The sequence below is a fragment of the Budorcas taxicolor genome, chromosome 15, assembly GCF_023091745.1.
Source record: "Budorcas taxicolor isolate Tak-1 chromosome 15, Takin1.1, whole genome shotgun sequence".
NCBI classification, from domain to species: Eukaryota; Metazoa; Chordata; class Mammalia; order Artiodactyla; family Bovidae; genus Budorcas; species Budorcas taxicolor.
This window is the reverse complement of record NC_068924.1, coordinates 52,164,522-52,178,899: the sequence shown is the minus strand read 5'-3', so window position 1 is coordinate 52,178,899 and position 14,378 is coordinate 52,164,522. Positions and strand designations below refer to the sequence as shown.

The window sequence follows — 14,378 nt, the reverse complement described above, 5'->3', positions numbered from 1 at the left end:
ATGGACTGAGTTCAGAAAACTTGCCTTGACACTGAAGTCTATGATCCTTATTGCTATATTAATTTTACGTAAGCAAGCAGCCTGCAGTCCAGGAAGCCTGTTGGCCACAAGTAACAAGTCACAAGAGAACTATTTGAAAGAATAAGAATCTTGTTCAACAAACCTCTCTTTAGCAGTTACTATGTACAAAGATGTATGCTGAAGGCTAGGGAAAATATTAGATAAATACCAGTGTATGTTCTTTCAGAGGAGATGACAAAAAACCTTTGGTGATACAATGTGATAAGTGCTATAATGAAGATACAGAAGCATGGGAGAAAGAAGGTCATCAGAGAGACCTCAGTGAGAACCTGGACTATAAGCATCAGTGTCTCTCTTGTTCTCCACTGTGTTCCTAGCATCTTGCACAGTGCCTGACACACGGTTGGTTATCAATAACTATTGGATGAATGAAGGAGTTTACCTTGATCCTGGAAAAATAAGACAGATAAGAGTGTGTAGAGGCAGGGTGTTTGAAAAACACAGGGACTTCCCTGGTGGTCCAGTGACTAAGACTCCGCATTCCCAATGCTGAGGGCCTAGGTTCAATCCCTGGTCGGGGAACTAGATCCCACAGGCTGCAGCTAAGGGCTCAGAGGCCACACCTACAGATCCCCTGTGCCACAACTAAGACCTGGCACAGCCAAAACAACAAATAATTTAAAAAAAAACAAACCACCATAACGTACAGACACCTGGGTAGGGGAGAGAAGAGGAAGAGCTCAGCATATTTCAAGAGAGAGGAAGTTTAAATTTAATGTGGCATGAGGGGTCCAGGGGCTAGAACTGATATGGATGAGAGTACAGAAGAGGAGTTCTCTGCCTCAAATCTCTGTAGAGCTCCAAAAAGACCAAAGGAGTTGGCTTGTTCTGTGCAGCCCTGAGGTCAGCGTTAGGAGCAATGTGGGGAAACTCAAAGAAATCAGATTTAGTTAGAGAACTTTCTAACAGATCTATCCAACAGTGCGATGGGCAGCCTACGAAGGCTGTGAGCAAGTTCTCTAAGAGGGTAGCAGACAGGTGGCAGACAAACAGTGCAACAGATTGTTAAGGGTAGATAGATTTTTTTTTCCTGATTAGATTTTGGAAGAATTGATCAAATCTCCTTTTTAAGAGTATTAGATAATATTTGGGCTTCCTAGGTGGCACAGTGGTAAAGAATCTGCCTGCTAAGGCAGACCACACAGGAGACATGAGTTTAGTCTTTGGGTGGGGAAGATCCCCTGGAGAAGGAAATAGCAACCCACTCCAGAGTGAGTTTCCAGGCAATTTTCTTGCCTGGAAAATTCCATGGACAGAGAAGCTTGGCTGACTATAGTCCATGGGGTCGCAAAGAGTCAGACACAACTGAGCAACTAAGCACAGATAATACATGGAAAATCATCATGAACAGCATTTCTACAGAAGACGCAGAAACTTTCCTCAAGGGCTGTTTCTTTCTTTCTTTTTTTTCTTTTTGCTGTTTTTATTTATTTATTTTTTTGGCTGTACTGAGAGGCATGTGGGACCTCGGTTCCCCAAGCAGGGATGGAACCTGTATCTCCTGCACTGGAAGTGCAGAGTCTTAACTGCTGGACCGCTGGAATTTCCAAAGGCTTGTTTCTTATGTCAATCACTGAGAGCAATAGGGGTGCTGAAGGGTCTCCCATGAGAAAGTAAATATCTTTTCAAGTCACTGAGGTCCTCACTCCATCATGAAGCAGTTATCTATCCCGTATCTGTGTGTGTCAGGGACTTCGCTAAATTCTGGAAATATAGATACAAAAGAAAAAAAAACAAACCCTGCCCTCAGAGTGCAGGGCAGAAAAGCAAATATTTACACTTCACTAGTTAAAATACCATTTGCTACCAAAAATTTGCTTCGCTTGGGGGACTCAGGGAAGCCCTGAAAGAGAAATGACTCGGAGCTGACTTTTGAAAAGTAAAACAGAATTCACTACATAAAGGAAGAGAAAGATAGTCTAGACAGAAGGGAGACATAGAGAAAGCCATGGAGATTAGACAGTGCGTGGGCAGGTGGGGAGGCAAGTGGCTGGTGAGAGTAGGGTAGGTGGCAGTAAGTGCCACAATGCCCGCGGCCTTGAATCCAGAGCTGCCTCACTGGAAAAGACCCTGATGCTTGGAGGGATTCAGAGCAGGAGGAGAAGGGGACGGCAGAGGATGAGATGGCTGGATGGCATCACCGACTTGATGGACATGAGTTTGAGTGAACTTGGAGAGTTAGTGATGGACAGGGAGGCCTGGCCTGCTGCGATTCATGGGGTCACAAGGAGTCGGACACGACTGTGCGACTGAACTGAACTGAACTGAATCTGTCGACAATTGGAAGTCGATAATGTTTTATCCTGTTATTTATTTAATAAACTTTTTATTTTGAAAGGATTTTAGACTGACAGAAAAGTTTCAAAGGTAGTACAGAGTTTTTATCTAAGAACCATGGATCTTTCACCCAGTTTCGCCCAGTGTTATCACCTTACATAGCCATGGCACCTTTGTCAAGACTAAGAAACCAATGTTCGTACATGACTATAAATTAATAGACTTTATTCTCCAGTTTTTCCACTCATGTCCTTTTACTATCCCAGAATCCAAGCCAGGATATCACATTGCACTTAATATTTTTTTTTCTTTTTACTTTCAATAATGGTCTTAAGTGGGAAGATGATGTGATCAGGTTTGTCAGTAGGAATAATCTACGTAATTTTTATGGCAAGTGTGAAGAAAATAGATTGGAGGTGACCACACTAGGGGCGGAAGACTTGCTAAAAGGCTACTAGCGAAGCCCAGTAAGAGATGATGATGGCCTGAACTCTGAGAACATTAAGGATGGAGAGGTGTGTTGACACCTTTTTGATCTTATGGTAGAGACCTTTCCTGAAGTAGAATGGATAGGATATAGGGGAGGGCAATGTCAATCCATCTCCTTTATCTGAGTTGAATCTATGTATATAGCAGACTTTAAACAAGGATGGAGAAAGGAAAAGATCTCTGTCCCAGATCCTTGGGATGAGATTATTTCTTTAATTAAACACTAAACTTAACTCTGAGTGCCCTGAAAGCCTAAGCAAAAAGGGAAGCACGATGACATTTCCTTCTCCAGGGGATTTTTCCCCACCCAAGGATCTCATCATCTGTTAAAACGAAGCATACTCAAGGGAGAGGAAGTGGCCAGGTTGGAGAAGAAATTAAGCCTAGAGGGCACCAGCGGCAGATAATGTTTGTCTCTGATTCAGAGGGCTCTGGGGAGGCTCTGTTTATTTTCTCTCTTTCTTTTTTTAAGATTTCATTGATGTGGACCATGTTTAAAGTCTTTATTGAATTTGTTGTAATATTGCTTCTGCTTTAGGTTCTTATTTTTTTACTATAAGGCATGTGGGATCTTAGCTTCCAAACCAGCTATTGAACCTGCACCCTTCCCACCCTGACCCCTACACACACTGGAAGGCAAAGTCCTAACCACTGGACTGCCAGGGAGGTCCCCCAGAAGCTCTGCTTCTGGGAACACTGGTTCCTCCAGAACTTTCTGTTCTTGGAGAGCATCAACTGGCAACACAGGAGGTGGGGACCCCAGTTATCTTTACAGACACAGTCAGAAGTGTTTCAACCTGGAAATGTGATTCCCTACCAGAGCGGGATGTGGTTCAATATCCCTTCTGTCTTATCTCTTACTCTTCCCAGTCTGCTCCCCTCCAACATTTACTGAATTTCCAGCAGCTCTGCAAGAAGTTCCCCTGGGGAGGAAGTTGAGCTCCAAAATGGGGATGGATGAACTTACCCAGGACATTCAAGCAAGCTAGGGAGAGAGCCAGGACAGGGGCCCTGTCCTTTTGAGTTCAGAGTTTGAGCGTTTCTTGTCTGGACAGAGCTGGTGGTTCTCTTCTCCAGTTCGGTTCTGTTCAGTCACTCAGTCATGTCCGACTCTTCTTAGGTCCTATTAATTCATACACTCATTTACCACGAGGTATGGGGCACCAAGGATGGGCTGAGGTGGGGGGCTCCAGGCCCTTGCCCCCACCCCGACCCCATCAATTTCAGGTAAGAAAGACAATGCTTCCACCTAAGGCACTTACTCAAGAGGATTGATATGACCAACGCTCTCAGAAAGGTGCAGGCCCTACCTGCCGAGGCAAAGGAAAGACTGAGTCCTGCTTCTGGAGTGCCAGGGTGGGGTGGGAGGGAGCAGAAGATTCGCAGAGGAAGGGCCAGGGATCCCGCATGGTGCCTCTAGATTCGGGGATAACTGATCGGAGCATTCCAGGCGCCTGGAATTCGGACCCCTTCTCTTCGATATCTGAGTGCTTTGACGTGCTCATCCCACGTGCGAAACAATTGTGGGAAGACATTAAAAACATTAAAAGATACTTAAGATACTAAGGTCCCCATTTTAGCATGGGGATCTGGGAAACAGACTCAGGTGGAGTGGCCAAGACAATTAAGAACAGCAAGTGTCCCGATTTCATCCAGAGGCGGGGTTCTGTGCAAGCACCGTCGAATTCCCTCACCTGAGCGCCTCTCGGTTCCACAGCCCGCTTCGCCTCTCCGACCCCGACATCTCTCTCTTCCCCACCCGAAAGTTTCTAACAGGGTTCAGTCCTCCTGGGCTCAGGGCGCCGCGGGGAGTCAGGGGTTAAAACCCGTGGCCCGGGTGGCTCCTTCCCCCTCCCCAGCCCCCTCGCCTCCTCTCGGCGCGGCGCCTGGAGCGTCTGTCCCAGAGACCGGCACGAGAGAGGAGGGGGAAAGTGGGCCTGTTTCTCGGGTGGCCAATCCACCGAGCCCGCGGTGCCCCAGAGGAGGCGCCAGGGCTAGGCCAGCGCCAGGCCGGGGCTGCCTGCTTCCCGCGGCAAAGTACAAATGCGCCCGAGCGCCGCGCCTGGCGCCCTTGGCGTGCACAGCCGGCCCGCGCGCAGCCTCCCCCCGTGGCCGCCGCGCCGTCGCCGCCGCGGGTACCGCCGCGCCGCCGGGCTCCAGGACCCGGCAGCCCGACCCCGAGCTCTGCGAGCAGGGGGCGCCGGCCGCTTCTAGCCCGCACGCCCGGAGCAGCCCGCCGGCCCCGCGCGCCTGGCCCAACGCTGCGCGCTCGGCGGACTCCGGTCCTCCCTCTCCCGTCTTTCTTCTCCTCCCCTCCCTCTCACCTTCTCCTTTACTTTAATTGCTTTCCCCTCTTGCGTACCTTCCTGTATCCCTCCAACCCTTTCCCTGCGTTTGCTTTGCACCTTCCTCCTATTGCACCTTGGACCTCCCTTTTTGTCCTCACCACCTTCTTCTCAACCCTTCTCTGAATCTCTAACCCTAACCCTCCTCGGGTCTGTGGATTGCTTTGTGCCCCTGGGCGTCGGTGTCCCCCTCATCTCACTTTCCCCCAAGTCCCCTCCCGGCTCAGCGCTTGAGGGCCTGGCCCTGGGGAAGAAGGATGGTTCCCGAGGTAAGGGTCCTCTCCTCCTTGCTGGGACTCGCGCTGCTCTGGTTCCCCTTGGACTCCCACGCACGAGCCCGTAAGTAGCGGAGTGGGTGTGCTGGGTGGCAGAAGAGGGAACCCTCGGGATGTACTGGAAAGTGCCAGGACTTGGAACCCCAGACTGTTCTGACAGCCATCCAGGGAGCACCTGTGCCGGGAGGGTGGCGGCTTCTCTGCGGACCAGTTCGGGCTGACCAGACTGGGGGGAACTCGGCAAGACTCAGAGCCAAGGTGGCTGCGGCCACGGACCCGAGGGTGAGGGACCTGAGAGCGGTGGGAGAGAGGGCAGGGCACGGTGCTTCTTCTGGAGGAGCGGGGGATGCTTATTCCTAGCAGAGAGTCTGGCATGTTTGGCGGCAAGTGTGTGATGATGAAGAAGTTATTGCATTTAAAGAGAGCCGGTGGAAAGAAGAAGAGTTAACTAGGAGGACTTGCCCATTGCTTTTCTCTTTTGAGGCTTACAACACTCCGGTCAGGTGGGTATTATCATTTGCATTTTACAGGTGAGAAAACTTAGACTGAGAGAGGAAGAAACTTGCTCACTGTTGACAGAGCTAGTGAGCCATCCGAAGCCAGAACCCTTTAATTCCCAATCTGATGCTTTCCCCCCAGTCCCACAGCACCTGGAAGGAACTCTGATTTTGAGCTGTGACATTGGGAGGCAGCAGGGCACAGGGAGATAGACCAGGGTCTTCATTATCCCAGATCTGCTGACCACCAGCTGGTAGGAGGCAGATATGTCTCTGAGCCTCAGTTTCCTAATCTATAAAATGGGAGTGAAAATCCCAGGACTGTTCTGAGGATTAAACTGAAGAAAACATGGAAAGCAACCAGCACCAGCAACTAGCTGGTCCATGGTAGGTTCTCGAAAAACACGTTCCCTAAATCATGTTTTTCCATTTGTACACAGTGTAACCTCAGTCAGTTGATATCAACTCTCTGAACCTCAATTTCCTCACTCTTTCCACAATAGGCTGGTGGCGGACCTCCTACCCATCTTTTGACCCTCTCTTGGAAGGCTGGGAGGGTGAAGAACAAAACCAAAGATTCTCTTAAAAAGAAGGAAGCATCTTAGTGTAAATGCAGACATACCCAGTAAAGAAACCAAGGCCCAGCACGGGCAGTGGTCTGCCCCAGGTTACGCCGGGTGCAGCCTGGGATGAAACCCCATTTTCCCACCTAGAGCACGTTCCTCTCCACAACTCAGCTCCTCCATCTCTGCCTTCTTTTGCACATGACTTTCTGGAGCCAGCATTGCTGGGTATTGTTTCATTCCTGTCTCTGATCATCAGGGCAGGGTGCATGTCTGTTCGTCTCTGGGCGGCCACCAGCATGAGATTCACAGAAGTCCTTAGTAACAAGTCCTAAAAAGAGCCCAGTGTTAGTTCCAGTCCTGGCTCTGCCCCTTAGTAGCTGTGTGGCTTTTTGGAAGTGACAACCTCTCTGAGCCTCACTTTCTGCATCTAAGACACACACTCACCTGAAGGCTTCTTGGGAGGATTAGAGAAGATGACTGTTAAGTGCCCAGCACAATGCCTACTGCTCTGTCCGTGTCTCCTCCTCCCTGAGGCCTGGAGGTTTCCTCCCAACACTTTCTCGTTGCTTCTTAAAAGAGAGAATTAGCACAGGATGCCCTTAATGCCTGCCTCCCTTCCACTTGGCACATGGTTCTTAACCCCCCAGATTTCATTGCCCCGGATGCATCTTTGAAAGATGGCCTAGAATCATCTTTATGTAGATTGCTCATATCCTCCCCACAGCTCTCCTCCTTGCTGCCCAGAGCCTGTCAGCCCTCTACAGCCTAGCTTAGGTCACACCTCTTCCAGCAAACTCTCCCTGCCACCTGATCCACTCTGATCTTCCCTCCTCTGTGCTTCCACTCTTTGGGCCGTACTGCTCACTAGGTGCTGCCAGTATTCCATCTCCCCTAGACTGGAGCCTAGTTACTGACATGCAAGAAAAACCTTGGAGCAGAATTGCTGAGTTAAGGTGACATGGAGGTAGTCAAAGGGGTGTAAGATGCTGCGATTTCAAAGCTGAAAGAACTTTTGAAAGTCTTCTGTTTCTACCCCTCAGTGTACCAATCCTTACAGTTAAACCGAAGCCCAGAAAGGGCAAGTGACTTGCCCAAGGTCACACAGCAAATTTATTAAAGAAAAGAACAGAGACCTGGATCCTAGTCCCTGATTTATCACTGACTGGTTGTGTGAATTAGGACAAATCATTTCCTTCTTTGAGCCTCATTCTGTGTAATGCTAATAACCTATGAATCTAGAAACAATCCTATAGTCATTTGCTAAGGTCTTGTTTGAAGGTCTCCTGTGAAGGCCCTCATTGGAGAAGGAAATGGCAACCCACTCCAGTGTTCTTGCCTGGAGAATCCCAGGGATGGGGGAGCCTGGTGGGCTGCCATCTCTGGGGTCGCACAGAGTTGGACAAGACTGAAGTGACTTAGCATCAGCAGCAAGGTCTTGTTTGAAGGTCCCCTGTGAAGGTCCTCATCTTAGTTTAGTAAGTTTAGTTAGTAAGATCTGGGGCCTGTTGTAAGTAAGAAATCTCCTGATGACATCTTAGGTGCTTTCAGAAGTGGTACCCACAGATAGAAATTCTCAAACCCTGTGGTGTCTGATTCCTGAGATGGCCCCATCCTGCAGAATGTGTAGGGCCTGTGAACATGTATGGCAGCTTGCTCATTAGTTTAAAGTGTAAGGGTATTCAAGCAAAGGTTATTCTATCCTTGGCTCTATTTACAGCCACAGATTGAGCCTTGATCCCAGCCCAGACTGAGTCTCAACTCCAGCCACAGACTGAGCTCTAATCCTCAGACGCTACTATGGATCAAGCCCCATTTCCATTCCCACCTAGAGCCCTTAGCCAGGGTGAGCCCCTGATCTGGTCGCTCGCCAGTGCAGTCCCAGGCTGAGCCACATGCGTGTATGATGTCAGTCACGTTGGGCACCCATCCCCACTCCTGTCTGTGGAATGAGAACCCGCCCAGTTCCTTGACTCCCTCTCCAGTGCTCTCTCCTCTGTCAGCTCCTCTTCTTTGTGCTCTTCCTTTGCCAGCTGTACCCCCTCTCCTAACTCCCCCCCCCCCACTTTAAGGTGTACAGCTTCTTCTGTTTTTTCATCTCTCCCTCCATCCAATCCTGACTTCAGGAGAGAGTTGGTTATCAGCTCTTCTACTTCCAAGGTTTATGTATACTATGGGAATCAAAGTTTTTGGTCCCAGGTGACAAAACCTCAGACCCCAGAGGCAGGGTGGGGCAGGAAAGGAGCTTCCCTGCTATGACATGGTACAGATGGAATCAGAAGGTCAGGGCTCCGGTCCTGGCTCTGCCTCCAGTTCCAACTGTGACCTACGGCAGGTTGCCTTTGTCTGCCCTTGACTTTTCCCAGCTGTAGAGCAAGATGGTGGGAGTCAAACAGATAATCTTTGAGGACCTTTCCAGCTTTAACATCTCATGATCCTAAGACCCAAAGATGCTATTGCCTTGGTTCAGGGTCCGCTCTGGCCTTTGGGAAAGGGAATTGGGGGAGTGTAGGTCTGCAGCCTGGTACCCTTGCCCTCCAAGGAGGAGTGGATAGACAGACATCCACTGAGAATCAGACACCAACAGAAAGGGCCTAGAGGGCCTAGGACAGTGGGTACGGAGGGCTGACATCTGGCTCCAGTCAGACCCTTCTCTGCCTCTGTCTAGAGGTTCTGCACCTCTCTCCCACCAGTAGAGGTCTCTGTCTCACTCACTCGCTTGCAGGCTGTCGAGCAGACAGAGCTGGGCAGCAGCTGGGCAGTTGTTCCAGCTGTTGCACCTGTTCCAGGGCTGGCCTCTCAAGTTCCCCTAGCCGCCGGCCATGGCACCAGGCTCTGGGAGAGAGACTTTGAATCCTTGGACTCCAAAAGAAGAGGACTGGCATGCGAGCAGTGCTGCTGGAAGGTGCAATGCAGAGGTCATTGCCAGCATCCCTCTGCCTCTGGGCAGGATCTCATCCCAGAGAAGCCTGTTTCATACTCTTTTTCCCATACTTATAGTCAGGATTCTTCCTTTATCTCAGCTAAAACCTTCCGTTTGCAATTCAAACCCATTTCTTCCGATCCTGTCCCTTAGGGGATGGGCATTCCTATGAGAAGCCCCCATCTACCTGGATCTGAGGACTGGCATTGGAGTTCATGCTGGCAAAAATGAATTATCTTAGACCAGGTTCAGGCTCTCTTTGGAACTGTGTCCACATCTGTAAAATAGGGGATTGGACATAATCTCTCAATCCCTAACTTTCTAAGATTTTGTGTGTTAGTCACTCAGTGTGTCCAACTCTTTGAGACCCCATGGACTTAGCCTGCCAGGCTCCTCTGTCCATGGAACTCTCCAGGCAAGAATACTGGAGTGGGTTGCCATTTCCTTCTCCTTCTAAGATTTTTTGAACCTATAAATGTATTAATACATGTCCATGGAAGAAGAGAGTGTAAATAGAGAATGTAAAAAGAGAATGTAAATGTAAATAGTTTCTTCTCTACCCACTGACCCTTGCCAGGCAACTGAGCTGTCTTTCCTGGTTTGCTGACTCTCTCTTTAAGGTCCCTCTATGCTCCTGAACATTTGTCATGTGCCAGATAAGAATTCAGGTTCAGAGAAGCCAGGGTCCTTTCCCTAGACTGCACAGCTCATCCACTGAGGAGCCGAGGTTTTTACTTCTGATTCCCTTAGGAGGCCTCCCTCATTGAATGCCAGTACCCAGCACAGAGCTTATGTCTCAGAGAGGAGCAAGTTTGTTGGTATGAAAGGGAACTATAAATAAATAAAGTACAGCAGAGTGGGCATGAGGGAAGAAATGTAAACATTCTCACATCCCCATGCAGGCTAGCTCACTCAGGTTTCCTGAGTTCTTACAGGCTAGGGTCAAGCCAGTTGCAGTTCCAGCCCCAGGTCCACCTGGTGACCTTCTCTTGGTCTCATCCTGCCTGTTCTGCAGCCCGGAATATTCTTGCTGTCTTTTCTGCCTCCTCTTGGAAGAATTCCCAGCAACACTACCCACTCCTGACTACTCCTTAAGAGATCTTAAGAGATCTTAAAAGACCATGAGAGTCTCAAGGCAGACTGTTGGGATGACCTTGGATGGGACAGCTTGGAAATTTGGATTTACATGTGAAGATCGTGAAATCACAGCCTCATACCTTCCTGGGCTCCTGGCTTTTTTGTACATAATGTTTGGTGAATAGTTTAGGAGTTCAGATGATGGGAACTGGAAAGGGGAGGTCCAGGGCCGATTTCTGTTAGGCGGCAAGGTCAAAGTGCCCAAAGAGATTTGGCTCTTCTGTCACAAAATGAAGTTCTCTTTTTGTTGAAGCAGGAGGTTTCCGAGATGAAGGACCAGCAATCGCCTCCTCCTCCAGAACCTCCCCTAACTCCATTCTTTCATCCCACATTCATTTACCAAGCGCGGATTCTGTGTAGGCTCTGCACAGAACACTGGGGATACAGAAATGTATGCCATTGGCCCTTGCTCTCAAGAGACTCACAGTTTAGTAAGGAAGAGAAGTCCATTCAAAAAGTACTTCTAACCTAGTATGATGCAAATTGTGGCAGAGGGCTGAACTCAGTCTGTAGGACTGCCAGAAAGGACTGGCAAGTGGCCTGGGAGTTTGGGATGGCTTCACAGCATGGCATTTAAACAGGCTTTGGAGAATGAGGAGCTGGTCCAACATTGGAGATGGAGAATCACATTCTAGGTGAAGAAAGAGCATGGGTTAAAAAGGTACAGAAGCATGAAGGAGCAAGGGTAGGGGCTGGGTGGGGATGGGAAGAGTGAGAAATTTAGCAGGAGGATGTGAGGCTTAAAAAAGGGCCACCACAGAGAGTTCTGCTGAAAAAGCAGGTGGGAGCCTGCTCATCATAGGCTGGAGTGACATGATAACACTATGACAGATAGCAGAGTCTGTCTGATAAACATGAGTGAAGTCATTCAGTCGTGTCCAACTCTTTGTGACCCCATGGACGGTAGCCTGCCAGGCTCCTCTGTCCATAGGATTTTCCAGGCAAGAGTACTGGAGTGGGTTGCCTTTCCTTCTCCAGGAGATCTTCCCGACCCAGGGATCGAACCCAGGTCTCCCACATTGTAGGCAGACGCTTTACCATCTGAGCCACCAGGGAAGAGCCCTGATAAACGTAGCGACCTTGAATTCAGATTAGGTCAACAAAATTCAATCATCAGGCTAGGTACAGAGATTCGGCTTTGGCCTAGCCAAGAGGGTGTTTCCTGCAGGGAGAGGAGCTAGCACCCAGCACACCCCAGCCACCTTCAGGGGACTACATGGACCACAGTCACTCCCGCCCCTGTGCCTTTGCATGCAACTTCTTCTCTGCCCGACTCCACCTTGTTAACTCCTTCCAGATCCAGTTCAGGCATCTGCTCAGGGAAGACTTCCCTGAAGATCCTGTGCTTCCACTGTTATGGCATTTGTCTGACTGTATGTATTATATCTATCTGTCTTCTTCATTAGGCTGTAGCTCCTTGAGGGTGGGCACTATGTCTTATTTAGGCATGTACCAGGTTCATGGGCACGTATAGCTTGATATACAAAATGCTCAGTACATGAATAAAGGAACCAATGTTACTATTACTAATGATAATAAAACATCAAAATTAATGATAACATTTACTGCCTATGTGCTAAGAACCCCACATTCCCTTGGTTATTCAGGCATGAAACCCCAGTCCCACCCTTGGCTGCCCCTTCACCCTCTCCACCCTTATCAGTCTGTCTGAAAGCCTACCCACTGTACCTAGTAGGTAGTGCTCACATCTGTATTTCTGTCCCCCAGCACTGCTTCTGCCTTGCTCCAGGTCAGCATGATCTCAGAAGAGATGACTGTAACAACCTCCTGTGGTCTCTCTGCCTCCAATCTTGAGATCTAGAATGTTTGGCCTTAGTGGCAGGTACCATGATGTTCTGGGTACCTGGGGTCTGCCCGTAGGATTCTGGGAATAAAAAGAATAAACTATGAGAAACAGAAATTGTTAGGGTAATTTGGGGTCAGCAACAAGGTCTGCTTTTTCTCTCTTTGTTTTTAGTCTGCCATTTGGCTGAGCATCTAATATGTAGCAGGCATTAGTCATATTATATATGTTATTTGACTTAATTCTGCAATAACCCCCAAAAGGTCAAGATTATTACTCGACCATTTGACAAATATGGAAACTGGGGCCCGACGTGTTTAAATAGCTTGTCTAAATGCACGTCGCAAATAAAGCCAAATTCAATTGGAACCCCAGCCTATCTGACTCTGAAATCAGAGTTTGGGGACTATATACACAGTGGGTGAGGGGTATGAGACCTGTCCCTGTTCCTCTCTGTCTCTCTAAAGTCTAGAACAGCTCCAGTCATCCTCCTCAAGCAAAAACTTCCTCCACTAATGTCTTCCTGGATTAGACATCACTGCTGGGGGCCATTAACTCCTTAAGTCCCCTGAGAGAAGGAGCAATTGGTCCCCAAGTTGGAGACAGAGATGATGGGTGGTCTGAGATGTGGTGGCAGGGTGCCAGGGTCGGAGTGGGAAGACCACAGAGGACCACAGGAAGGAGATGAGAAGGGAGGGGATGTGAGAAACAGACTTTGCTCCTTCTCTGTGTCTCTCAGGATCGGCTGCACTGGCTGCCTGGGCCTCATCCTACCCCGTTTGGAGCCCCTGCGAGCCTAGGTGTACAGAACCATCAACATATCCTGAATCATGGAAGCTTGAGTGATCAAATCTTAGAATCACAACATGTCGTTCTACAAGCTTTGTTGTCTCATGATATGTAGGCTCTCAGAAGCTTGGAATTCTCAGATCTTAAGTCTTAGAAAATTAGAACCTTAGAGTCTTAGAATGTTGACATCATGGATTCATAAACCATCTGTACAGAAAACCTGTGAAGATCAGAGTTCATGCCCACTCCTTATTTTGAAGATGGGGAAGTGAGGCCCAGAGAAGGGAAGCAAGAGTCTTCCTCAGCATCATACAGTGAATTCGTGGCATAAGGAGCTAGAGCCCCTTACCAGCCAAGTGCAAGGATGGAGCGAGTGCCAGAGCTGCACGACGGAGGCAGCCTGCAGTCTTGCCAGTTCCTCCTCCTGCCTGGTTTTGGTGTGGCCTTGGGCACTCACCTCCCTAGAAAAAGAGGGAGCTCCAGGCAATGCCACCCTTCCTTGTGCTTCTCACCTTGGAGGGCGTGGTGAGGTGGGAATTGTAGCTCCTGGGGTTGAGGGACAGTTTGCCAGGCCCCCCATATTCTTAGCTGCTGCCAGGTCCATCAGTGGGGGGCAGGCGCCTCCTGACCTGGGCATGGGCTGATACATTCTCTCTGTCTTCATGCTCTAAGCAGGCGAGGGGATGGAGTGGGGGTGCCAGCTGGCACAGGGGCCAGGCTGCAGGGAAGATGGAACAAGATTTCTTCAACAGCAAGGCTAAGTCCTAAGGCCGCAGCAGTGTTGCAATTGCGCCCTTTCCTGGTCGGGGGAGGGGACTGAGAAAGAAAGACATTATTCAATCCTTGGAGAGTTGGGCTGGCTCTGACAAGCACCCCAGCTGGGCCTGTGTCCTGCCCTCTTTGCCAGCGGAGGCTGAGAGATAAACACAGCTCATTTGATACGGGCCAGCCGGGGCCTTGCTGGGAATGGGATCTGCTGTCTGATCCCCCCTCTACTTGGTGGGGCTGGGGAGCAGATGGGGCAAACCAAGCCGTGGTCCCCAGTGGCCACCGAAGCACAGACCCTGAGGGCGTCATGGCCATGGCCTCAAATCTTTGTTCTGGGAAACCCAAGAGACACAACAGAAGCAGTGCAGGGAGCTGAGGAGGCTGTTCTCAGCTTCTCACAAAGGCAGCTTTCTAAAGGTTAAGAATGGCC

At 49.4% G+C, this 14,378-nt stretch overlaps 1 protein-coding gene across 2 annotated transcripts in view; it reads left to right on the top strand.

The window, feature by feature from the left end:
- The first annotated feature begins 5,274 nt into the window (after nt 1-5,274).
- CHRDL2 (chordin like 2) overlaps nt 5,275-14,378 on the top strand; it is a 34,761-nt gene continuing 25,657 nt past the window's right edge. For both annotated transcript variants that reach the window (XM_052652491.1, XM_052652490.1), the window contains exon 1: nt 5,275-5,531. In XM_052652491.1, the coding sequence (XP_052508451.1) occupies nt 5,450-5,531 (82 nt within the window). In that variant the 5' untranslated portion in view covers nt 5,275-5,449. The remainder of the gene's footprint in view (nt 5,532-14,378) is intronic.